General features: G+C 42.4%; 1 protein-coding gene across 4 annotated transcripts in view; it reads right to left on the reverse strand.

The window, feature by feature from the left end:
- The window catches only part of mpp7a (MAGUK p55 scaffold protein 7a), a 124,358-nt gene that overhangs the window by 11,158 nt on the left and 86,160 nt on the right, over nt 1–27,040 (reverse strand). For 2 of the 4 annotated variants that reach the window (XM_058629130.1, XM_058629139.1), the window contains exons 9-17: nt 26,793–26,867; nt 24,758–24,954; nt 24,215–24,279; nt 17,259–17,279; nt 17,144–17,158; nt 16,525–16,557; nt 9,768–9,941; nt 4,343–4,423; nt 477–570 (exon numbers count right to left, since the gene is read on the reverse strand). In XM_058629130.1, coding sequence (XP_058485113.1) covers nt 477–570; nt 4,343–4,423; nt 9,768–9,941; nt 16,525–16,557; nt 17,144–17,158; nt 17,259–17,279; nt 24,215–24,279; nt 24,758–24,954; nt 26,793–26,867 — 755 coding nt within the window. The remainder of the gene's footprint in view (nt 1–476; nt 571–4,342; nt 4,424–9,767; nt 9,942–16,524; nt 16,558–17,143; nt 17,159–17,258; nt 17,280–24,214; nt 24,280–24,757; nt 24,955–26,792; nt 26,868–27,040) is intronic. The other 2 variants (XM_058629148.1, XM_058629157.1) reach the window with 2 other exon arrangements.

Here is a 27,040-nt window from a genome sequence, read left to right on the forward strand (position 1 = left end):
AAAAGGCCAAAAAGGCTACATTCAACAATGAATTGATACTTTTATTATTATTTATGTTAAACTTTCTAATCTTTTTTGTCTTTTAAATGATTATAAACATTTCTTTAAAGGGTTTGTTTGTTTTTGTGCACATTTGTCCTTGTTGTTGTTTTAAATTGGGAAATTTAGCCGACTGGATTCAATAAGAGACACTTGTTATAAAATGCTTGGTATTTGCAGATGGGGGGGGGGTGGGGGGTGTAACCACAGCATATGGAAGAAGAATTGTGTGACCTTATTTTCACTTGTTTAAACCTGGCCATGTGCACCCTGTCTGAACTGGAAATGTATTGTTCACAAAGTGCGGCACACGTAGTTCTTATCCGTTTCGACTGGTAAATATTGTTATCATTAGCGTCTGTACTCTTTGTCCACTGTTTAAACTCTTTGTGCCAGATTTTGTTTTCTCTTTTTACGTCAACCACACTCGAGCCTACTTGTTGTTGTAGATGTCCGTCTCGAAAAGACTTTTGGAGATGAAGTGGTACTCCACACCGTCGCTCTCCTGGCTCCTCTTGGAACGACTTGTGTCTGAGACAGAGAGAGAGAGAGAGAGAGAGAGAGACAGAGAGAGAGAGGGAGATTACCTCAAAACCCAGACTGTCTGACTCACTCCTGAGGCAGGAACCATCTAAACTGAACCACTCATTAACATCTCTGGAAGTCTGAAACATAGCGCGTCAGACCATGCCAACCCTTGTATATATGATTGTGTAATAGCACTATAAAATACACAACCTGTAGTTCTGCAGCACAAAAACGCAGACACTTAACTGACATTCAGCAGAGGTTTACTGCTTTTTATTAAATTAGTCTCTTGTAATGTGGCTGCAGTGCCGGCAGGAACAGCAACTGTGGCGTTAGCCGACAGTGTTAGCCACGGTAAGGTAATTGAGTTTGGGAGCTCTCATTAACATCAAGTCTCTACATTTACTTGGCCATAAAGCTGTGCTGTAAAAGAGGCTGGTTGGGTGCGGCACGTGGAGCGAACGTGAGCAGGCAGCGCTGGATGGATTTGTAAAGGCCCGAAAGGTTGACTCACTCTCAGGAGCACTTGAAAGGTCAGAGGGGTTCACCCATCTAACACTCCCACCAGCTCCAAAACAAACTATTAAACCTTTATCACCTGCAAACTTCTGTTTTACTCTCCGCCGAGTCGTTCCGTGTGCCAGAGCTGTGCCATGACAGTAAACTGATCAAAAAAGTTCATGGTAATACAGCGGTGTGATTTATTCAAAGTGTCACTTGCTGGAGGAGGAAGAAGCAATAACTCTAAGTGCGGCGGAGAATACACTGAGAGAAGATCAATTACTTTGAGTCATCAGCTCCAGAAAACGTTTGGAAAACGACGCCGAGCAGGCCAGAGGAACCTTTTATGAGATTACATATACAAGACTTACTTAGAAGTCCAAAATATTTCATTGTGACTTTTCTAACATACATCAACACTTTGATATGTGATATCATTTTTAAAATCAGGCTTAAGTTCAGTATTTAATGTATTATACATTTAAAAGAAAAAAGAAAAAAAAGATGGAATGAAATATTAACTCCTATATTATACTCTTCTAATGCACTTGTCTGTAATGTGTTTTTACTTGGCTCAGAACATAGAGGAATCAAAAACAGAGCAATTTAATCACAGCCGTTCCAAATGTTCCTAATTGCATTGTTTAAAATCACAATTTCGATTTGAACCACAGAAACATGTAAGACTGTTTTGCCAAACAGGCCCTTGGTAGTATGACCAACACCAGACACCACTGTATTTTGGAAATCTGCTTTGTGGCACAGAAAAATAATTACAGCGCAGTAAAAGAATGTGCATCCATTCATTCTAAAATCATGGAAAATATCAGTAAGCTTGGATTGGAATCAAAATGTTTAACCCTTAACTCTGATGGAAACGCTCCTTGTGTTTCTTTGGCGGCTGTTTTGCACTTTACAGCAACAAGGGGACAGAAAGAAAGTGAGAGAAAAGGGGAGAGAGAGAGAGATGGTGGTCTCCCCAGCACAAAAAAAAAATGCGTAATGCGTTCAGGCTTAATCTGAAACAACAGCAAGTGTTAAACACATCCATGTGTCCATTGGCAGCAATCAGACATTAAAAAGGAGGGAGATGAGATACTTTCCGAGTCTCTTTCCCTTTAATGAGAGCCAGGGCTTGTGCCATACGTCTTCTATACTGGTCACAATCAGAGTGTCTGGGCTCCATTAAACGCAGCATCACAGGTCACATTTGAGAACGATTAATAGTCCTTGTGGAAAAAAAAAAAGGCAGAACCGATGGGATTTTAATACCGGGGACATTTCAAGTGTCAGACTTCAGCTGCGACGCATCCATTATGCCACACGGCGTGTAACAAACACGGCAATTAATATTAGCCAACCTCGTATTTTCTCAAGCTCGTGTCACAGACTCCCTCCAAGCCACAGATGGTAACAACACAATTACTAATGCTGCTGCCCGGCTTCACTGAATAAATCAAAAAGATTTATTTGTCCCAACACGCTGGCGTCGGGGACATCGCAGAGCTACAAAAACTTAAAAAATGCTGGCAAAGGAGGGCCAGCCAGTCGCTGTGCAGCGGCGCTGGACAGCGTCCAGAATTATGGCACGGCTGTCTTTCAGTCCGTAAAAGGAGAAAAAGGGTGGAGGCTGAGGGAGGGGGGGGGGGGGGGAGACAGAGAGAGACATAAAGAAAGTGAGAAATAAACTGAGACAGAGAAGCTCAGAGCCAAATTGTGAAGCAGTGGAATGGCAAGTCTTCAGACATAGAAAAATGCCATTTCCTCCATCATTTGGAGCTTGTCAGGCAGTCAGACAATTACACAGGAGGAGAGCCACGCGGCCCGGGCCTGTGCTGCCTCAGACCTGCGATATACTCACAATACAATCCAGCATCTTATGCATTTCTTCAGTTTGTGTCGGTGAACAAGAATCTGCTCTGGATGCACAAGAGGTGTGTGATTGTAAGAAATCAAACCAGGGACTTTAGACTTAAGACAGACATACACTTAAAGGTCCAGTGTTGAAACTGAAGGTGAAATCCTTTTTTAATTTAGCAGAAATTGAAGATAAAAACATTATACTATTTTTTTTGTATATTAAGCGAACAGTCACCTGATTCTATGAATTGCTGTATTTCATTAACCCACAATGTGCTGTTTACATTATTTTAGAGTAGAGTATTTTAGTGTTTTTACATACATACATACACACTGTACCTTTAGGATGACGTAGATTTCCAGATTTCACTACCTTCCCCAATCACAGCCATGTCTTAACTGAGGAAATACCTCAGACAACACCACCACTTGATATAAAGTTAGAATGAAAACTGGCCTGTGACCTCCTCTTCCTCCTCTTCCTCCAAGTGAACTGCTTTGTTACCAATTGGCATAAACAGTAACCAATACTTTCACTATGATGGTAATAATACATTAGGCCCCATGTGACCCTCGTGTGGAGGATAAAGCAGTAAACAATGGATGGATGAATGAATTACATATGAGCTTGTCTGGTGTTTTAATTACTGTACAGTTGTATTTTTGGTCGTCTCTTTTTTGCGAGCTATAATGTCATTTCATGTCGGAAAAAAGAGGCATTGTGGTTACATGACTGCCGTCATACATCACACCTGGCCGTAACACTCCAAACCCAACAGATAAAAGCCTCACTCCCACTGTGTTGCAGCTTTATCTGCCTCTCACACACACACACACACACACACACACACACTCACACACACACACACACACACACACACTGACTCATTCTGGCCTGCATCTGCGGCCACTTCAGTTTGTTGGCCTATGTTTTGTTCTGTTCTCACTTACAACACCGTACACCATACTCACACCCACATCTACATCACTAATGTTCCCCGACTGTCACTTAACGCTCTTAATTTGGCCTAATTTACAAAATAAATATGTTTGATTTAACATGGTTTCTTGGGACATTTTTGTTTTGGGGCAAAGTTCACAGGTCACGGTTGTTTGCTTATGTCTCACAGTCCATCTGTCTTACATATATGTGCAGAAGGCCAAACGCTGTCTATTTGCCAGTAAATAGCAGATCTGAAAACTGTGGTCTGGTAAAAAGGTTAAAGTAGAAACAATGTATAAAACACACACACACACACACACACACACACACACACACAGAGAGACAACAGAGAAGAGGAACGACTGGAAGACAAATGGAATCTACTGGACGATGTTCAGCGAATGTTGGATTTGACCACAGACACACAGGCACAGACAGGGTTTGAAGCCCCAGTGAAAGGAGTGAACTTACGTGCGATAGTCACACTGAAGTGCTGAGGGTCAGAGATCAACAGCTTCCTCTGCAGCTCACTCAGGCCGACGCCTGTGGGTCCTACACAAACACACAAACGCACAAACACACAAACACCTGTTAATGAAACAGTGACAGGTGAACATGACAAACAGAACATACGATATAGACAGTCAAATGTTTTTATGTCATACTCATGTAAATATGAGGGTTGAGCCCGGTTCACTTATTTCAATTCACATGTTTCATAGAGCAACATTGTAGCCTTTCCTTGTTCCTGTTTATATACTGTGCATTATTGTTTATATACTGTATGTTGATCTTTAATGTATTCAGTCTTGCATATTGTGACTATTGTATATAATTCTTGTCTTTTATACTCTTAGTATACTCTTAGTATAGGTTGTGAATCTCTGTTCTTTATTTATCTATTCATTCTTTCTATTTTTGGTTGGAGCAGCTGTAATGAAAACATTTTCCCTCCAGGGATTAATAAAGTATTTCTGATTCTGATAATGATTTTGAAGCTGCTGTATAAGGTTAAATAAATGTCACAGAGTTGCTTTCAATCATTAAATAATACTCATTACAACATCTAATTCCAACACATTATTTTGTATATCACCACCAGTCAATACTTGCATACAGCTGTAAATTTGTATAAAAGTTTCCCTTTTATTTTCCGGTTCAGAGGGGAAACTTGGTGTACTTCTATAACAGTATTGCTGTTTTTCCCTGTAAAGATATACTCTTTTATTTTTTTGCATTTTTTGTTTTGTAACGTTATTTTTAATTACATTGTATATTAAATTAAAACACGATCAACTGGGAAAAATCTTTTGCCAAAAAAAAAAGAAGCAAAAAAAGTTGATTAAATATGACAAAGCTACAGGAATTCTACAGTTACAGGTAGTTTTTAACCACATCCTCTCCCACTGTACTTTGGCAAAGCATTACACTTCCAATATAGATGGACAGTGAAGGTAAGAAACCGTTTTCCAGCACTGTCGTGCGTCAGCTGGATTTTCCATCTCGCTCCCTGTGGGGAAGCCGAGGCAACGAGTGAGAGAAGAGAAGGAAGGAGACATTTTTTGAGTATTGACTATTGATGCATTTGTGGTTCCAATTTTTTTTTTTTTTTTTTACAGAGGTCAACATGTGGAGATGGTTTAGTCAAACTGATAAAATCATTTCAATTTTGATATTATAATACAAAGACAAGCTGGTGGCTAATTTCTAATTGAATGCAAAATGCAGTGAATACGTACGTACGTACACGATTATGTATTTAATGAAAAAATGTGTTTACTCTGGTTCTGATATGGTAAAAGTGAACTTGTTTTTCCTCTGTCTCACTTTCTACTCTGTGAAGAGCCACCCTTCCAGTGTTTTGGTGATGGTTACCAGGCTGCTGTTTTATCCTAATTTAAAGTGACTGGCGTAAATGTCTCCAACAAACTGGACATAGAGTCAGTTTTGGAGTTACAAGTGAAGTGCGTGGCTCAGTGTTTCACCGCAGCTCTGCAGCGTGTGCACAGTTAGAGATGGCGCTTGATCTGGGCTTGACATTCTTTGCATGCCTGACGTTCTGGGCAAAAACTACAATCGCATCAAACCTATTGGAAATTCATCTCAGGCAAATGTGTTTAGCAGGTTGCTCCTCTAATACAAACGGACAATGAGTTTACTCAGTGACGCGGGTTCGGAGGAAAGTGAAAGAGAGAGAAAAAAAAACATTTTTAAAGGACAAACTATTTTTAAGAGGTAGTGCAGTGCTCTCTGATCTCATACGAGCTGGTGAAAAGGCTTTGGAATGATGCACAATCTGATAAATCGGTATAGACAACAAGGCTCTTGAGCATAATCTCTGCTTGAAACACATGCAAATCCGAAAACCATGCTTACCCTCTTCTTCTGCACCCACAAACACATGGTTGTGGGTGTTTTTTTGCGCGACAGTTGTAAGTGATAAAAGCTGTTTCCTCATTGTGCACACACGCACCCACTCACGCAGACCCTCTTCGGGGTGACAGCACGAGGCATTTTGTGGTTACCGTCTCACATAAACAAGCGCATAGCCAAGCAAAGACGGCAATCAATCTTAGCAGGGGAGAGGGACTTTTTTTCAGGGAGAGAAAAAGTCAAAAAACCGAGGGCTTGAGGTCTCGGGTGATTTATTAAGATGAGGAAATGGAGTTCAGTTTGAATTTGTTTCGGGAGCTCAGCAGGAATGCGGCAGTGCTGTTTGAACAAGGCTGTGGACCAAGAGTTGTTGGATGTCCTGAAGGTGGTAGTGCGTGGTAAAAGAGCCTTTATGAACCCTATCACTGTGGAGTGGAAGGTCCACACGGCAGGCCGCCAAGCTCCACACAGGCTTGTTTGCTTGAATGTGACCATGAATACTGGAGCTGAAGCACCGGGGACGAACAGAGACATTTGTGCTTCTCTTTGAATGACTAACTGCCCCCTCATGCATGCTTGTAAAAGCATGTCCACCTTGTAGATCGCTCCCTGGCTTGCCATTTGTGATATCAGCGGCACATGCCAGCAAGACTTCTTGAGAATCCCTCAGATGACAATTAAAGCTCATTCCAGCTGTACCACCGCCTGCCAAGGGGGGGCAACAAGCCCACCCCTAGGTATTTTACAAACAGTAACAATGCTGTTGGTGCTGTTCCACCACCGTAAACACGTCACCTCTTTGTGCATTGTTTGTGTTGAACAATGCCCCGATAGAACAGAAACTTTATAAATCTGAAGGCCACAATACAAAAAGGCATAACTCACAATGTCTCACTGTTACAGTAGATTCTGTATTTGCTTTTTTTCTTTCCTTCCTCCAGCTGTCTCCGTCACTGGCCCTCTCACTGTACTTCTGGCCTTAGAGATGTTCGTGCCAGTAAAAGTGTCAGACTTCATTACTGCACCCATTACAGAAGCTGACTTTAATATTACTGGCTTAATAACTTAATAACAGGCTAAATGTGGAGTGCATCGCAGTCAGTTTGAGCAAATAAAGGTTAAGTCCGGGCCCAGCCAGGCTCAGCTCAGGGTCTCTAGAGCCTCAAACCTCCCAGCATGCATTCACATCCAGGGCAGGACGACATTACAGCACGTTGCTGCGACCACATTTAAGAGATGACAGTGGTGGTAACAGAGATCATTTACAATCCACAGCTACTACATTTTAAATAGGGAAAAGTCTTAATATAGAGTTGCAGTTTTATGTATGTAGACACCACATAAACATTCACTTAGGCATTAGTGTGTTTAAAATATGTTTAAAAAATATTTTCATAACTTTCAATTCATCAACATTTTACTGTATGTTCAGTGGGTTAAGTTACACGGAAATGTGGAAATCAGCACACCATCTTGTCAGGTTAAATAATCCGGTTTCTTTCAAAACCATCAGCGGTCTGGTCAAGCTACTCGTGCAGTGTCTAAAAATATGTTTTGATTGGCTGTCTGATTAAAATGTATAAAAACCCAGATTAGCATCTTGATTTATTTTTGAAATAGATCTCCGGCTCCTTGCTCCACTCAAGTGTGAGAGGTGGGTAGCGGGTCATTAATTAGTTGGCACTGCGGACCTGCGCGTCCACATAAATGAAAAGCACCCTTAAGGCGGTGGTGAAAAAGCTTTGGGAGATGTTTGATATAAAAATAACATAAGGAGGGAGAAAAGGCTGGAGCAGAGTGGAAAAACTACAAGACTGAGGCCAAGTCAGGCACGGAGGGTTAAATCCTGTCGGCAGTTCCTACAATAACACAGACCTTTAGCTCATGATGCTAATTAAGGCTGCAAGGAACCGCTGTCATTTTAGCAGATAACATCATAAGGAAATGGCTGCTTTTGTCTACCTGTCTCTATCTGAAATCACCGGTTGACGGCTAGAATATCAATAGTTTCAGCCATTATATACTAATATATAGACTTATACTAATATTAAGAGGCAACTTGGGCTTTGTTGCATCATCATGCTTATTCCAAACACAACAGATACCAGGTGCATGTGCAGTTTTAGACACCGTCGTGCCAAAAGGATCACATATAAAAAAGCAAGGCTTATATGGGGACATTCTAAACACCGGGGCTTGTTGTTTTCGCCATCGCCATTACACTGTGCAATCACTTTTAACATCATAATGACAAGGTTAAGCCAAAAAAGTTGTCCATTTCAACTTTAAATGAAGAGCAGACACTTATACTGGGGGAAGTACGTCAGTGTCCCTGAGTGAGAGGAAAAAAAACAAGAGCAGCAACGAGAGAGAAAGGTTGGAAAGAAACAATTTCTAATAAGAAAAAATCAAGAGACTCTGGGGAGAGGAGGAAGGAGAGAGGGAGGCAGAAAAACATAAAGCAGAGCTTGCCTTGGCCGTCCGTTTCGTTGCGTGTGAAATTGTCCATGGGTTGTCCTCCAAATTATGAACGTTAATTGAGAATATTTACATTAGCGTGACAGGTGGGAGAGGTTCAGCATCCTCTGTGTGAGACTGTGACACTGGCAGGGAAACGGGCTTCCTAATTAGCAACATGGCTGATGAAGTCCATGCTCCGTGTGGCACATTTAAGTGAACCAAGGCTCGGCTGATCGGGCTTTAGAACACCACCCTGCATGAAGCATGTGTGAAAAAAAACTGTGTGCTGCGTAAATGTCTGAAATGAAAAGATGGAGACAGGTTTTTGAGTTCTCATTCCTTGAGTGCACCCCTTTTCTTGATGAATGGAAATAAACTGGAAGGAATCGTCCTGAAGATTTCGGGAATGTTTTGTTCCATCTGTGTCCGGGACATTCTTGTCATTTTTTGTTTCAAGTAACAAACCTAGCGAGGAAATATGTGGAAAATCCTAAAAGTCACCGATGGCACAGTTGCTCCTGAGAAGTATTCAACATCTTCATCGCTGCACCTGGCCTATCATAATGTTCCGCCATTCAACTGGCACCACTGGTCTTCGAGCCACAAAATACAGAACGAGAAAGTGCTGAATTCATTTCAAGGCTTTGGCACGTTGTAAAGCTCTTTGGAAGCCTCTGGAACACCCGCTCCTCCAGGCAAGTGTTAACAATTCCATCAGTTCGAAAAACTGAGAGGACATAAAGAGTGAGGTGTCGTAAATGAAAATATTAAATGTGACTGATTAATACGAGGCCTGCTCTGTCATTTCCAGTGAGTGCTATAAAGTCTCAACCAAGGAGGCCCAGAATAAATACGTGAGTCCCCGCATTGTGAGGCTCATTTCTGGCCCGGGGGTCATGGGAGGGCAAGGCCAGGCCCACCTGGGGCTTCTGGAGCCACAAAAACTCCAGTCGATGTGAATCTGTCACCATGCTAAAGGAAGCAGTGCCAGGTTTCATAGAAACAGAGCTGCCCCAAACTGAGAAGCAAAGTGTGAGGTAAGCAGTTAAGAGTGTTGACTCACCTACTAAGACCACCAGCCTGTGTCTGGCTCCACTCTGCCTGCGGTACGGGGCGACCTCCTCATACGTGGGCACGTCGGCCATGTCGTACATGTCGCTTTTCTTACACTCGTACATGGACTTGTTGGTCTTCTTCTTGTCTCTCTTGCTGAGACGGAAGCTCCTCCTGAACCCGGCTGGAGAAGACAGACACGTGTTAATCCACAAGGTACCGGAGACAAAAAAAGACGTTTGTTTTGATATGTGTATCAGTGAGGGTGTGTAAGTAATGTGCACATAAGGCCTGCAGCAGTGCAGAGCCATTTATGATACGTTTCAGTGTCTTCAGTGGCAAACACCTGCACACAGCCTGATGTCTCATACTTCATACTGTGTTAGCAGGGCTGTAGGTGTAAGAAAAGCAGTGTAACACGTTGTTTGTGAAAAGTCACACAAAACATGGTCGGACGTGGCCGTTTAACTCGTGGTGAGACTGACTCATCCTTGTTCGTTCAGACTGGTTTTGAAAGCTGTGGTGTCTACAGCCAGATTTCCTCAGATTTCCTCTCGAGTTCTTGTGTAAATCAGTAAAAACTGGACGTTCTTATCACGAAACGCTGCTTCACTGTGTGAAATTACTGCTGGTTAGCTAACGGTTCTTCACATAAATGTCAGGCTGTGATTTGCAATCTCTTGACATTGTAGCTTTATTGGAAGATAACAGTGAGATATGCATGTGTGTCATTATTTGGCTGGATGTGCACACGACACTTTACAACATTTGTCGTTTCAGATTGGTTTACAGCGTGTACTGAGAACTCGGCCTGACCCTGCAAAGGTTTCTTATAATACTGATCGCATGCCTGGATGTGATGATCTATGACAGTATCAAAAAGTAGGAATTTAGTCCTAATTTGACAACTAAGGTTTCATATTTACGACAGATGTTGGTTGAAACTAAAAAGAGTTAAATCTCCAAACCTCAGGATATCTAATATCCTATTTCTGCACATAGTCACGGCTGTTTTCTGCCTTTTATTTAATTTTTTCACCAAATCAGTAATTAATGAACGTAAAACTATGATCCGACATGCTCGCGTCAGATTAGGACAGCGTGGAAATGAAGGACTGAGAGCAGAATCAGGGGCTGAGACATCTACTGATACCCGTCTCTTAATTCTTTCCACAACATTTTCAAACCACTGTGAGGCCGCGCAAACATGCAGTGAAGGGAAGGAGACTGCATTCTTCACGGCTCGTTCTTTTCCAAACAGTCCCTTAATAAGGAATGGAGCTATGGGCCAATGCTGATTTACAAATGAAACACACTGTAAGTCACCGGAGCACAGAAACGATGTTTTTGCATGAACGCGTGTATAAATACACGAGGGTACACAAGGAGAGTATATAGTGTTACATCAAACATTTAAGGCAGACTTTGTTCCACTGTGGGCAAATTGCGGCTGACATCGTCGGTGCCATTCCTCCTGTGGTTTATCTACTCCTTCAACACCCCTCACCCCCCCTGCCTCCACCCAGGGAGTATTAACCTCTGCCACACAGTGGAAAGCGCATGCCACTCATCTGCATTTCTACCATAAAGACATGAAACTGTAACCAGTATCCACAAGGGTCGACGTTGTTACAATAAACACACAAATGTAATGTTAATGAGATCCTATTGAAAGCGAGCCGTCTGAAAATGTAAAACCTACACACACAAGATGTGGTGAATTATTCAGCACCATTCAAACATGCCGCTTGCTAATTGGGCTTAAAATAATACTTTATAAGTCACTTTGATACGTCTGTCAGTCTGACAAGCTGCCAGCTCAGCTCAGGCCAGGTAGCTGCTAATGCTAACGCTTCCCATAGAGTACACAGGTGTGCAAGAATTCATTTTGACGAACAACGTGACCTGCAGTGCACTCTCCTTAAAAGCTCCATTCAAATAATGGGGAGATTTGTTCCTCCCTCGTCATGGTGCTTCTCAAAAGTAAACAAATAAAAGCTTGGTGCATCAGCTAGCAGCAATGCAACCAATTGTTGGGGGTGGGGGGAGGGGGGGTTTGCGTCAGAACAGACGGAGACTGAATTTGACAGAGGGTATGGAAATTTATTTGCTCCAGAATTAAGGAATGATTCACGTCTTGCTAAAATGAAGAAAGCCTGTCTGTTTGTCACGGAAAGCCTTGGAACAGCAACATGTTTGTCATAAGACGATCCAAGCAAAACGGGTCGCAAGAGGAGAAGGAATGTCGGATATGTGTGGCACTGAGATCCACTGAGGCCTGACAGGTCAAAATCCAATTTATTGACAATAGTTCTGTTTTGAATTTCCCTGAAATGAGAGCCGAGTGGAGTGGTGGCAATTTCTTGTTGTGTTTTCTGCAGAAGAACGTTGTGTATCCAAGGGGACGGAATTAAAGTTTCCCTGCTGAAGACTCATGCACACACGCACCTCATAACGACGTGCACCAGGCCGTGACTGGACAACTGCCAGAGCTGAGGGTGATAACTTACAATCACAGGGATGTACCCACGTCCGCACTAACGTTTTCAGTGAAACAGAAACATGAAAAAAAAAGTGTAGGAAAAAAAGATGAGCATATGTAACCGAATAAACACAAGCTGTGACTACACACACACACACACACACACACAATTGCTTAGACGTCGCCAGCAAATCCTGCAAGCCCATTTTCCAGAGTGATACTATCTTACAGCCACGTCGAAAATTCAGCATCGCGTCGACAGACAGTGCCTGGTGTTTTAAACTGAGAATACAAACTGCCCACTCGGACACTAATACCCTGTGAACTGCTGTGACCCTGCATCTGTAAAAGACATGGCTTGCAACTGTTAAAGAAAAAAAAAAAAGGACAGTGTAGTAAAGCAAAAAAAAATGACAGATGACTCAAAAACACTCAAGTCCTGCATTTGCCAATGGATGTCTGAAAGAGAAGATGCCTGAGAGCAACACAAGCATCAGGCCCTGCAGGCGTCATGTGTAGGCGATCAGAAAATAAAACATACAAGTGCCATTTTATCTCCAGTGAGTCTTCATTTTGTACAGGGAAAGAAAAAGAATGGCGGTAAAGCAGAGGAATCACCTGGTGTAAAGTCCCGCTGCAGTATGGGTCATTGCCTACAGCAGGTCAACTGACCGCAGAGTTCATTCAGACCCTCCCAGCACAGAACTTCTCCCTTTAGTCTAATGGAGATGACATCTACGGAATTAACCAGGCATGGCAGCTGAGGATTAAGTAACGATTACGCCCTCGGCTCAATGCCGCACGCTGTGGTTTGAAGCCGTAACACACACAGTCCCGTTCGCGGGCACCAAATGTGGGAAGCATTACGGGCTCTCTCAGACTCATTATGTGTGCCCATTACTGTCTTGGTTGGATGGGATGAGGAAGGCTCGTGGTCCCGGAGGGAGATGGAGGACGCTTTGTACACTGTCAGCTGTTATTACTTCAACAATGAATACGAGGGAGAGAAGTGTTGCCGCTCATAGTGACAGAAATACAAAAGGCATGATTCATTTCCAATGTGTAATTACAAAAATGTGCCTGCATCATACAGGGAAGGGAAGCTAGACTGTCAAATCCAAATATGCTTGGATTTCTACGGATTCGAGATTATTGTAAAGACAGGGTTTGAACCATGTCACTGCATGTCAAAGAAATGTGGTACAAAAACGCCTCCAGGAGTCAGGAGGGTCGTGACAAGTGTAGAGGAACGTGATGAAGACAGGAGAAATGAGGAGAGGAAAGGAATCAGAGAAGGAGATTAATTGAGAAAGAAACTAGGGGAAAGGAGAAGAAGACTCGGGAGAGGAATGAAGATGGTGGGGGGTGGATTTGGAGAGGAGAGGAATCGCAAAGGAATTAGGAAAGTTGAAGAAACAGGAGAGAGGAGGACAGCAAGTGGGCGAGGAATCTGGAGATGCAAGCAAATGAAGAGAAGAGGATATATCCAGACAAACATGCATGTGTCCTTCAGATGCTCCCTCCACACAGCTGCTACGAGGCATCTGTGAAAACGGTTATGCTACAGTAGTAAAGTGGACTCTGTGGCTGATCTAGGGATATTTGATTGTATAAAGTGTCTAAATGTTTCCGGCAGTGGCGTACACACACAGTACCTGCTCCAACTGGGCCTCAGCCAGCTACGATGTACATCACTCATCTGGTAATAAATGCAATCAATGCCAAAGGTGAGTTTTGTTGGTGCGACATTTGAAATATGTACATGCAGCAGGTCACAGCGGTGAACTCATTAAAGTGTTATCTGAGGAGAACACATTCTGGGAGTACTTTCCATGGCCATTGCACTGAGCAGTTGGGAAGTGGGCTCCTAATCCAAGTGTTACAGGCTTATACTGCAGCACGGTCGGCCTCTGGCTGCAAGAAGTCCATTTATGTCGAGTGCTGTTTGTTTTTCTCCGCCGTTTTATCCCAGAGCTCTTTAGGCTCAGGAATGTCCCGTCTCAAAACGATGCCTGATGCCTCGTGTGCAGCTTACCTTTACTTCCACTGCAGTCCTTGAAGCCACTATCAAGATGTCAAAAGGGGCCAAAAGCAATTGGGCTAAATGCCTGCTTTCCTGTTTGTCTCATTAGTCTGATGTTCAGACAGAGAAGATGCTCTATACACCAAAGTCACGGTCAATTCCACATCCCCCTTTTCCTGCTCTTAAAACGACTGAAATGATTGGTTTCCGAGGCCGATGAAAGCGCACCTGTCAAGCCACTGTATGTACCTGTTTTGATAAAAACCAAATGTTGGATAACCATTAAAATGCATATCATTTCAATCTTTCGAAGCAAAGTCCCCTCTCTGTCTGGCCCCAGACTGGAGGAAAAACTCACTCATCCCAATGCATTGGCCCCTGCACATCCACAACGACAATTTGGAGCCTGATGAACTCATCTAATTATTTGAAATTGAGCATTTTTATTTCACTTTATAACACTTTTTCATTTTTTCCATAACTCGGACATATTTGGATTGTGAGAGGCTGATGGATATTTCAGCTACTCTCTTTCTCTATTCTCTCTGGATGTTCAGAATGTGACTTTTGGAATTATAAAGTACAGTGATGTGAAATGTTACTATATCTGTGCATTTATATCCCAGTGAAGGTTCTTCTGGTTATAATAGAAGCACTGGAGGAACACTGCATATTCAACAAAAAGAAACACTCAGTGTCCAAACTGGCGTTTAATGCTTTCTAGAAACAATTGGTAAGAAGGCATCATGGGACACGGTTTTCCTTCCTTCAGTCTCTAGTCTGCTGGCTTTAAAGTCATGCACAGGAATCCGCTCGCCCCCGAGTAGCGCTTGAGGATCACTTTTGGCTACAGACCTTACAGACGTTGCATCACTGAGAGAGGCATGAAGGGAAAACAAACCCTGAAATAAGGACAACAACTGTGTACCCCCTCCCACCGCCTCCATCGTTTCCACATGCAACCTCAGTAGCATTGCAAAAGCATCTGTAAGTTCTAAGATTTCAAACTTTTTAGGGTCGGGCCAACATTAAATCATACAACCACATCCAACAGGCAGAAAAGCCATGCAGCAAGTACTCCCATAGACAAGATGTTATTATAACTCACAAATTTTTTTCTCCTCCTTCTAGGGTTCTCTCATTTCAGTAAAACCTCGTTCTGGCCTGCTGGAGTCCAAAAACGCTGCTGAGCCGCTAGAGTTCTGCACGTTGTTGGGTAGCAAGAAGGAAGAGGAGAGGCTGAGGTCATTGACCCACCGGTGCAGGCAGGGTGACAGTAAGGGCAAGTCTGATGGGGACAGAAGGGAGTGGAAAAAAACAGACTGGCATTTGGCGTAGTTCAGCCTTGGGAAGTGACCCGGCCTGAGCTTGGCAGTCATGGTTCAGACTTTGTATTTATAAACTTGTGTGTGTGCCTAGCTATCCTGTAAACTGTGAAGTCTAAATGGAGTATTGTGCTAAGAGACGAGTTCATCTCCTAATCTCAATCTCATCTGGATAAAAACCAAATAGTGGGAGAGAATGAGGGAGACAGAGAGGGGGAAAGGATTTGTGTTTGAGGCAGTTAAGATGGCCTGAGGTCCTCTGGAGGGACAATACCTTATGATTTGTCAGAAAAATGACACTGGTAATAAAAACATGATGGGGAACATTTTCTGTACAAATCACAGAATTGGAAGCAGTTCTCTGGAAAGGGCCATTGAACCAAAGCAAGCCACGGTAATTGTCATTAAGTTTGACTGGGACCACATCAACGGGGCTGGTCCTCGTCTGGAGTTCCAGAACAAAGCCAAGAAAACAACCCAAATCCATCCAGAACCACTCTCAAAGATGTCTTCAGACCCACAGCAGAGCCAGAGCAGGATAACTACTACATTCTGCAAACCTATGAACAGATCTGCCAGTACACCCGTGTTGTCAGCAAACAGGCAGAAATAGCACAATGTAGGCTAGTGTTACACCACAGAATTACACTGTGTTTTCACGTCGGAGGCCAAGCTGAATCAGTTGTACTGAAAACACTTGAGGATTTAGAGGAATACGTCAAGCACATTATGAAAATCAGATACCTGTTTTTCTGCGAAGCATGTCACACACAATCATGGTCAAAGTGGGAAGGAAACGGCTGAACAGTCACGGCGGGATAATGAAGAGGACACACGGACATTTAACGCTATCACGACTACTGTGACCAATCTGCTACTGCTACATTGGGAGGGCAAAGGAGAGAAGAAGGGAAGACAAGAAGACAGCATCTCTCACCTAGGTGAAATCCGCTACTATACTCAGCATCCTCTGGTGATGAGAAAGGAAAGAAAGGAAAAGCCAGAAGAGAGGCACAGTATAACGTTAAACAAAGGAGCAAGACATGACAGTGGCTGGTACCTACCCGTCTAACACCACACTGGAAAGGCAAACCGATTAAAATAGATAATAAATCAAATAAAATCATAGTTTAAACATGTCCAGAGAAATAGCCACTGATGTAGTGGTAAGAACAGCACTTAACTAAACTGTTCTTTCTTCTTTACCCTAAATATAAAACAATTTACTTTTATTTAGGACACTGAAATTTCTTCATATAAAAATCCATATGAACTGAATTTGGATTTGTTCTCCACCACATCCCTGGCCATTGCTTTGGATGTTTTGTTTTTTTAAATAAATTATTTTTGAAAAGTCAGTGCATCAGGTGAAGGATTTCAGAAGGAGAAAGTGTGAAGGAATGATTTTCCAGATGATGTTCACATGTTAGAGGATGGAGAGCAGAGGTGAGAGGGAGACCTTTCATGACACACAAGTCACGGTTAATGGTTTTACCATCTGGGGTATTGTAACACTATAAAGGCCTCTCCAATGGGAGATGTGTGACAAGTAGTACCTTCAATCTCCTCAGCTGTGAGTGCAACAGGAATGGAAATGAGTCACGGTTAGCGGAAATGTTTGTCAAAAAGTAAGTTGAGGGTGAGATGAGAGAATAAGAAGAAGAAACCTACCAAACTCTACCGTCACATCATCTTAGAAAAGCAAGACAAAGGAAAAAAGAGTTATGAGCTTGATTGTTTATCTGAAACATTATAAATGTGTCTACAGTTCACTACATTAACTACATTAATAATCTAGTAGAGGGCAGAATACTAATGTCAAATACTATTACTATTAGTAGTTTCAGCCAAATCTCATGGTCTTCATCACAGACTGGAGAGCTCAAACCAAATCCAGGTTAATGTAATGAAAAGTGAACAAAAAGCAGCTGCTGATGAAGGCCATGTAAGGCTGTTGTGAGCTTTTGGGAAAACAACTTGTATCAGGACCTTGAGTTCTTTCTTCTTTCTAAGTCTCACTACGACAAATGAACCTTCACACTAAATTCATGTTTCTACTATTTCTGTTTTTTATAATCATTGTTACCTAGTGAGACAGAGTTAGTGATACATGTCTGTGGTGCAACCTGTAACACTTCACACAGAGAAAAACATTTTCATTCAAACGCTCCAAAGGGCAACCACAACATTTTCATACATTTTGAGCGACTATTTTTCAATTTTCTGAGTAAAATCCTAATCCAGGTAGATGTGTACCCCATTAAAGTGGATCTTTGATCAGGTGGCCTCAAGTACTTCTCTTTCACTGTATTTTACGACCTTATGAATCAATCACCTTCCTTAAACATGTCAATTCTGGTTAAGTGTGAGCGATTTAATGCAACAAAATCATTGGAGCTGAAACAATGAATCGATTATTAATCGATGAATCGATTATTAATTGATTACTTTTTTTCGGTTTGAAGCTTTTCCTATGACTAAAACAAGATTTCCGATAGTTTAAGCTTCTTAAATGTGAGTATTTTCTTCATTTCTTTGCTCCGGATAACAAAGAAATCATTAAAAGTGAATCATTTTGGTTTGTGGACATTTGAGAACATCATCATTTCCAGGTTTGACGAACACCGATCAACATTTTTTAAGGTTTTCTGATATTTTATAGACCAAACGATTAATTGATTATTAAATGATAATTAGTTGCAGCTCTAAAAGTCATCCATGTCTACTCTCTGAGTTGCTATATTGTAAATGTGCACATTATTCGGCCTGGACTTATTTACTATGTAATCCTGCTGGTCTCCCATTTCCATGATGTACTTGATAAGATAATCAAGTGTTCTCTGATGCTCAGCATAATACTCACAATGGTCTCCAGCTCCAACAACCTTGTGTTCATAGTCTTCACATCCAAAGATGCGTCATTTGTTGTATTGTTCTCTTAATTTCTCTTTATGTGTGTGTTTGAATTGTTAAATCTCACTGGTATCTGCCATCGTTTGTAATGATGAGTTAAAGTGTCATTTGGGACCAATTTCTTTTTGTTTTTCCCATCACTTTGATTTTACAGACATCCCTTACACAACTTAAGGTATAGTTTTTGCTTTTAATTAACTCAGCTGCTGAGTTAATTAACAGTTACGGGTTAATGAGAAATTCATTTTACATGGATGCCGTCTAATCAAATGTAAGCAAACCTTTGAAAGAACTGCACATATTTAAGAATGCCACAGACATAAGACGACGGTTTTCAATGATGGCAGCTGAGGCAGGATCTTTGTGTGTGTCTGTTTGGGTCAGAATGCTGTTAACATTTGGAGGCACTTACAGATGCTTCCTCCCCCACCTCTCACATGTTCCCATTTTGAGCCAAACAGGGTTAAATCAAAACATACATAACACCATATAACACACAATGGGTTTCACTGTTTCACACTGTGTTCATTTCCCAGAACGTGCTGCAGCTCAAGGAGATGTTGCATCAAGGAGATGTTCAGGGCTAGCCAAAACAGCAGTCCGGATCAATCATGCCAAAGGTTGCTTCGTGCAAGAAATGTCTGGCCTGAGAGCGGTGATTGTTTTGATGTGTGGAAACAAATGTGTCTGCCTTTATCTGACATCTTGTTTTGTTGCCCTCCTCCTGCGGTGATGCGACATTTTAAGTTGAACCAGCACATAATCCAAAATTTGAGTCGGAAGAGAAGATGCTTGAGAGATGTGGGAGACTTAAGGGAAACTTAAGAGAGGAGAAAAATGCTGACAATATGTCGATGATCAAGCTATCGCAACCCTTCCAAGTGCTGGCCTGATATCACTAAGGAAGGCTTTCATCTAGCGCCTATCTGCCCACGGGAATGTTCCCATTGCCCAATGGCCTTGTAGCTTTGTGTACCAACATTCCCAGTCTAATGAAACACCCTGCGATAACACTGCAGAATGTAAATCAGCGAGCTCAGAATTCTTCAATGTTGAGAGCAAAACTTTTGTCCTTTGCCTTTGTGAGAGTTGAACATGTCGGCCCAGACGACTGACAACGAGGCCTGCAGTGAAGCCTATGATTTGCTCAGCGCAGGCTGCCAACGTTCACAGACATGATGCAGTCCACCAGTCTAGCAACAGTTAGCTTATAGGACGCTTCATGGCAGGCAAAAGGACGCACACTTAGAGATATATCACACAAAGATTCACCACAGAAGGGGTGAGATAAGTGTGGTGTTGTATGGCCAAGAGAGAAAGATGAGCACATGTTCGAGTTTGTTAGAAAATAAATCAGTGTTCTTACAATTGAGGTCTTTTTTTTTGGTACTTTTGGAGATAACTTTATTCTCATCTCTGGGTAATTGTCTCGTCCTGGAAACATATGGCCGCTAGCGTGAGTAAACACTTTGTATGTATGATGGGTCCAAGATGAAACAGAGAGTCAGTCTGTAAACTGTGCTGTTGCTTGTCTTTCTCCTTTGTGTAAATTTGGTAATTGGTTGGATTATTAAAATGGTCTTGGGCTAAGGTTGGATGGTGGTCAAATCCATCCTTGTTATTCTTACCACCACTACAGTGTAAATGATAACCAAATTGGGCAATTTAATGTGTGTCATGCAATCCATTACAGTCACATATTTGAAATTTGAAAAATCCCTTCATTTTGTTTGATCCTATCCGATTATACTTCTAAATCTAAACCTGGCACAGCTAAACACCCGGCAGAACAGAAAGGGAATGGCCACTAGTCAGCTCTCTGATGTCACCCTCACCGTTAGCCAGCTTTTTCATTGAAGGGACTGGTCACTGTCACTTTCTTTTTCTCTTTTGTTATCTACATCTGATCATCTATTTTTATGAATCAACATGAGAGACATGGATTTTTCCAGATGACACAGAATGAGATCTTTGTCATGAATGTTTTTGGCCCTGAAACACTGAGCTGATTACTGGATGTCCGGATGAGGAGAGGAATGAAAGACAGAGCAGAGCTGGTCTACATTATAAGGCTATTTTTAAACATGTTTAAATGTTGGGAGTAATTCAGCACTGGGATACTGACAATAAACCAAGATGTAGGAATTTTGATGGGAAAAAAGTAACAGCTTGATCTTTAAAACTTTAAAGGTGGTCTCTGTGGGGTTATCTGGCCCTAACCTTTGAGAATAAAATGTTACTTTTTGCCTACACCCATTATATTTCTAAATCGACTTCTGTGTCTGTAAGTGTTTAAAAAAATGAAATGGACAGCTAAATTGAACACAGGGCGAAGTTCAGGGCCAATCTTGGGTCCCATTTTGAAATGGTTCATTCGCTCAATGAATAAAGAGAGAGACAGAGAGAGAGAGAGAGAGAGAGAGAGACAGAGAGAGAGAGAGAACCGTAGAGGAATGGTGCCAAAATGTAAAGAGAGAGACAGAGAGAGAGACCCCAAGGTGAGCCATAAGTGTGTCCACGTGTTTGGCGGACTGCGAACCAAAGCAAACAATCAGACAGTGGAGAGGTTTGCATGTCAGACAGAGGAACAGACATGCTGTAAGAAAGCCCAGAGAGCTGTCAGGATGTTCAGAAGACGCAGATGGGGAAGGCTGGAGCAGAGCCAGGTATCAGTTGTAGGGAACAGGGGGCAAAAAGGGACGAGGCAGGTATGTCAGGGTGACCAGAAGGCAGGTAAAAATAGTTTGCTTCTGCCAATCAATAATTGGGTTAAAGAGTGAAACTGACTGCACTCTAAACAGTTTCATAACCGAAGGAATGCGTCTACGAAAGTGGCAAAGGCAACAGTCAGGAAAGGGATTATTTATATCTTGCAAATGTCAGGCGTAAACGGACACGGTTAGGCAATGCTTGCCGTAGCCCCTCGCCAACACCAATATTGTTCTAGCCGACGGAGCTCCCGGGCTGGAAAGAGAGAGAGCGAGAGAGAGGGAGAGAGAGAGGGAGAGAGAGGGAGAGAGAGAGGGAGAGGGAGAGAGAGAGAGAGAGAGAGAGAGAGAGAGAGAGAGAGAGAGAGAGAGAGAGAGAGAGAGAGAGAGAGAGGGACCCCCCTCCTCAATCACCACCTCTTTCTCCACTTGGTAACAGTGGGGTCTCTACAATATCCTTCAATTAGGTTGTAGTTTATGGCCCCAGGGCCCAGCTTGGCCAGCGTCTATGGGGCCAGGATCCAAATTTTGTCTCCCTCCATCTTGATTTAGCCACCACTGCTCCACCAGTCCACATCTGCTACTGAATGTGACCTCACCTCTGCTCCCTCTCTCTCCGTCTATCCTCCCTTTAGGCCATCAAGCTTTTATTCACTCAGCTTGTTGCTTAAACTGATGCCTGAGTAAGCTGCTATCGTTCTCGAGCTAATCTTCAAATACGGAAAGCATCACATCAACGACTTCTACACACGTTAGCAGGGAAATATCTATCTATCTATTGGTGTGAGTTGGAGTGGAATCGGCTTCATTTAACACCTGCGCTCTGTGCATGAGGGAAGCAGAGGGGGGTAGACTTTACAAATCCCATTACTCATAATGGGAACTGTGCCATTACATGAAATAGTGCGAGAACCTCACAGCACTGTCTGTTTCAAACTATTTAGCAGGCTATTTTTGGCCACCCTGCACCATGTATGCCAGTATGCGGTTGAACATGACCAGGAAATGACAACATCCATAACTCAACTGAGGGTTTCAATCTGAGGTAAACGAGACTAATGCTAAGTTTAGAGGTGGTCAGTGTCGCTCTGTCAGTTATTTCAAAGCTACATATTGAAATACTCACATTACATTAAGGGCTCACTGCCATGTTGAGGGAAGCAAGAAGTCAAATGGACATGTCTGTTTGAAAGTGGTAATCTACAGTGAAAAATATGGCCAATAAGAAAAAAGGGTTTTGGTTCAATGGGGTCATTGTGAGACCAGAACAGGCCCATAAAGCCCAGTACAAGCTCTATATTTCAGAGTTTATGTTTGGGAAATGCAGAATGAAAGGAAGGAAGGAGACAAGCTGTACACTGCAGAGGAAAGGCAGTGTGTTATTTAAGACTATATATACACGTGTGATTGACAGCAAGCAAAGTGATTGAAACAAATGATGTGAAGGGATGAAGGAGGAGAGGAAAAGTCCGAAGGAATAAAAAAAAAAGGAGACTAAATACTGGTAAGACGTTACACTGTGTGTATTTATAACTTTTACTGTGACAAAGGGATGATGTCTGTCATTACTCTAGCTATTAAAGCTGCACTAGACAAACTTTCCTTTTATTGTTTTTGTTCAAAAGTCTTTGGTCAGTGTGGGGCGGGCTGACCCACACTTTGGGTGAGATTTACACAGAATACTAACCTAGGTTCCTCCTCAGTACTGCGCACTCACAATGCTCATCATATATAAAGCAAATTGTCACTTGGCAGCTGTTTGTAAGAGACTGTCCTCCAACAAAAATGTAACCATGGGTCGTATGCAGGAATTACGGCCCATAGGTACGTTTTTAAAACAAGCGCCCCCTAGCAGTAGTATAAATAACAGCAATCTGGTTCCTTGGGTGTGTCGTCATCAAGTCGCTTCGATGAGGTTTCAACCGGCAGTTTGCTGAATGGTTAAAGCATTGTACTTTGGTGTGATCGACACAGATTTGACATCATTGTCTGTAACTTATTGCCTAGCCCTGTCTTTTTTTTTTTTAGCACTAACACTTTGAAAATGAGTGTGGTGTAAACAGCAGCCAAAACAAGAGGGTTACATTTTTAAGAGTGCAGTTGTTGCAATTGGAGTATTGTGTCTGGTGTAAGAAATGCTTCCTTCATTCTTTAAGGGAGTCATTCCATAGTGCTGTGAGTCCTTGAAAAGTAGAAATGTGAATGTTTTGTACTCAGCAGCAGGACAAAGGATAATAGGTGAACTGTACTCGTCACGGCTATGCTGCAAACATGTGAACACCTGAAGTTTTGTTGTGTTATGTTCACTGTAACATATCAACACTGAGCCTCATTTCTATACATGACCCAAAACTCAACTATTTTTGTTCTGCTGCTGCTCTTTTAATGTGTAACATGGCTTATGTCTTCATTATAGAGCAATCAACCATCTTTGATTTATAAGGGTAATTTAACTATAATCCCTCGGTTCCCTGATCGCCTACGTCCAGGCTTGTAATAGCACATTTCTACAAAGTACTCCAACTGATGTGTTCACCCTCGTGTTCACGCTCTGCTGTACTAGAATAAGGGTTACTCTAACTCTAGTCTACAGGCACGCAGTGATGTACATTAATGTGATCCTCAGTGCAGCGCAGTACCTCTGTAAGTCAATTATCAGTTCATTAAATTGTCGTTAGGCTCTCTGTGATGTGAAGAGGTGACCTGGATGGGTCAGCTGGTCAGTGTTAGGACTGGAAGGTGTAAATCATGTGCAGACTCCCTCCTTCACGTTAAACTTCACAACACATCAAGATATGAAATGGAAAGGCAGGGAGGTGGTGGTGGTGGGGAGGGGAAGTCTGTAAATCCAGACCCGGCACTTTCTCTGACGACAGGGCGTGAAGCACTGTTAACTGTACAGCGATGTCTGGCAGTGCGTAAAATGCAGGTATGAGTTTAGACTAACAGTCAGTAGGTAGTTAGAGGTAGTTACTACCTCTTCCTCCTTATAATAATATCGCTTACATGACCGCTTGCTCGAGGTCCTCTGGAACGGTAGCGTGGCAACAGGTTGTCGCTGTGCAAATCTCCTGGAAGAATAGAGGAGAGGATTACAAGAAATGAGAAAAAAAAGAGACAAATAGGTTTTCATGCCTGAACTGCAGGGAATAATAACCACTACACTTCACTCTTATGTATCCATCAGGTTCATTCTTTCAGGTGAAACAGGGAGAAGAAAAGATGACAAGTGATACAGTCGTAATATTTGCAAAATGCCCTCTGCCTTCCTTTTCTCTCCTCCCTCCTTCCCTTTGTGTGCATGTTGTCTTTCTTCTTGGGTGCAGAGCTCTGCACTGATGTGCAATTTTCCTTCACCTTGCCGTCCAAAGTGGATCAGTACCAGCGCTATCAGTTCCTGTCATTACTCATTCCAGAACTTGTGCAGAAATCCAGACTTCTTTGGCAGTGTGACGCAAGAAAAGAATAATTGTAACAGGGATAAAAAACGTATGTGACTGAGACAGCCGTAAAGGCACTTGGGTTGGTGACATTGGGGTTGTATCTTACCTCTCCTGGAACTGTTTGGATGGGATTAAGCCAGCACGAGGGTTAGCATCACCCTCAAATTTGGCCTGCCACCATGTTGCGTCATCTTGGCTCATGATCTGAAGGATGGAGCCCTTCTTAAAGGCAAGTCCAGCCTCCTTACATGGGATGGCTTTGTCCTCTTTAGGGTCAAAGTCAAAGAGTGCCTTCAAGAACATCTGTAAATAAAGCAAAAGCAGGGAGACTGAGGAAACATATAAAAACAGCTGGACTGAGGGCAGAAGAGGAAAAAGCAATGATTTACTGTTAATTAATTTTCCCTCTACTTCATGGAGTGTGAACTCCAAGTCCCCACTGCAAACACAGAAGGTGTTTCACCAACACTCTGGTTGATTTTTTCTGGAAAGGTCAACGTAATCAGAAATTAAACCCCTCAAAGTCCGGCCAATTATATCCCTCGCCATGTTCTTCCATCAACACTTAAACTGTACTGAGCCTTGCCACGACGGTGAGACTCACTGAGTGAAAGACTCCAGTATGAAGAGCTTTCTTTTTCCTGCTGATTTACTTTCATTATAAACACAGGCTAAAATCAGAAGTCTTTCACCACCAAGGAACAAACTAAGTCTGAAAAAAGGTTGCTTTCTTCCTTTAAGGAGTTGATCTAATTTGCTTTGGCAGTGAGGATGGGGTTCACCTCATCAACACAAAGGAAGTTGGTTGAGAACATTTTTTTTCCTGTTGTGGGTGGTGAGAGACAACCTAAAAAGACTTTATTGGTCTCCTGTCCAAATTGAGTTCTGTCGTGTACTAAGACACCTCAGTACATGTGGGAAAGGAAAAAAGTGAAGGAAAGTATGCATATGTGAGGAAAGGTAAACGTGGGAGAAGGAGATGGAACTACAACCAATCAGACCACTGATCCAGATGACGTATGCAGAGCAAAAGAAAACAAGCAAACAAACGTGCATGTTGTGGTTTTCTAGGATCTATGGCAATGTAGTAACGGCATCTAACGACATCTGCCAAGGGGAGCTTGGAGGAAGTTGCTCAAAGTGGAAACAACAGCCAAATCAAAAGACAGCTGCCCTCCGGTGCACCATGTTGAATGTATACAAATGCTGCTAGATGTTGCTTCTCTGTCGTCATCGCATTAAACCTGACTCTAGCACACCGGGGCTTTGTGTTTGGTTCCCTCTTTTAGGAGATTGAAGCTAAAACAGCCTCCCTGCCAGATGTGTCTGCAGAGTGAAATCAAATCACTGGCAGACTGAGCTGGGTTCACCCAGGCTTGGCTTTTGTGATCAAATCTGCATGTGATCGGATGTTAATACCAGGTCTGAATGGGGTCTTTGTTACACTGCCCTCTAAAACTGCTTTCTACCTCAACGCTAAAAGAAGAACGTGGACGAGCCTCTCTTTGCTCCTGTCGGATGAGCATGGTAGAAATGGCATATCGACACCCAAGTGGGTAAAAATCATGATGTGTTAGTTGGAGCGACAGTTAAACCACACTTTAAATGGATGGCTACAATATAAGCCAATACCGGTGCAACTAATTGTATCAGTTTTTATTTGTCTTTAGCATGATGTTGCCAAGTTCAAGGTAAAACCACATGGAGTTTAGAACTACGGCCCATGACTCTTTATTGTGTTGGGTTTCGAGCAAATTTACATACTATGCACCACTCATTTACTTCTGATTACTGTCCAACGCCTCTGTGGGATCTGCAAAAGCCTGGCTTAGCTGAGCTCAACTAACAATTCAAATAATCTTCAATTATTGGTACTAAAACTCAGGACGTTGAAGTGTCAAAACATTTAAGAATGTGCACTGGTCCCAAAAAGGTCCTGCTGAATCTATTTGTACTTCTCATTACCACTGCGAGCTGAGTACAGCTCCCCTCTGTACTTCTCCATGTACCAGTTTCTCACTGTGGCTCAAAAACAAGGTTCTATATCCAACAAAAATCAAAAAAAAAAAAATCACGCCTTTTTTTTACGTCAACAAATGTAACCTGATCAACTTAACGATGAAGCCAGGGACAGAACCTACCTTTGGCTCCTTGGTTGGTGTCTCTGCCTTCATGGCAGGAACAACTTTAAAAGTAATAGCTCCTTGTGACTGGGCCTGAAATTTGGGAAAGACAAGACAGACACAGCTGGTTTGGTAGGTGGAAAAAAACAGTCATTCTCCTTTGAAAGTATTTCACAAAACACCTTATCCAGTGAACAATGTAAATGTTTGATGGTTTATTAGGACTGTATAATTCTGGCTGACAGATACAGTATCATGTGTGGGGG

The sequence above is a fragment of the Solea solea genome, chromosome 1 (genome assembly GCF_958295425.1).
Source record: "Solea solea chromosome 1, fSolSol10.1, whole genome shotgun sequence".
Lineage (NCBI taxonomy): Eukaryota > Metazoa > Chordata > Actinopteri > Pleuronectiformes > Soleidae > Solea > Solea solea.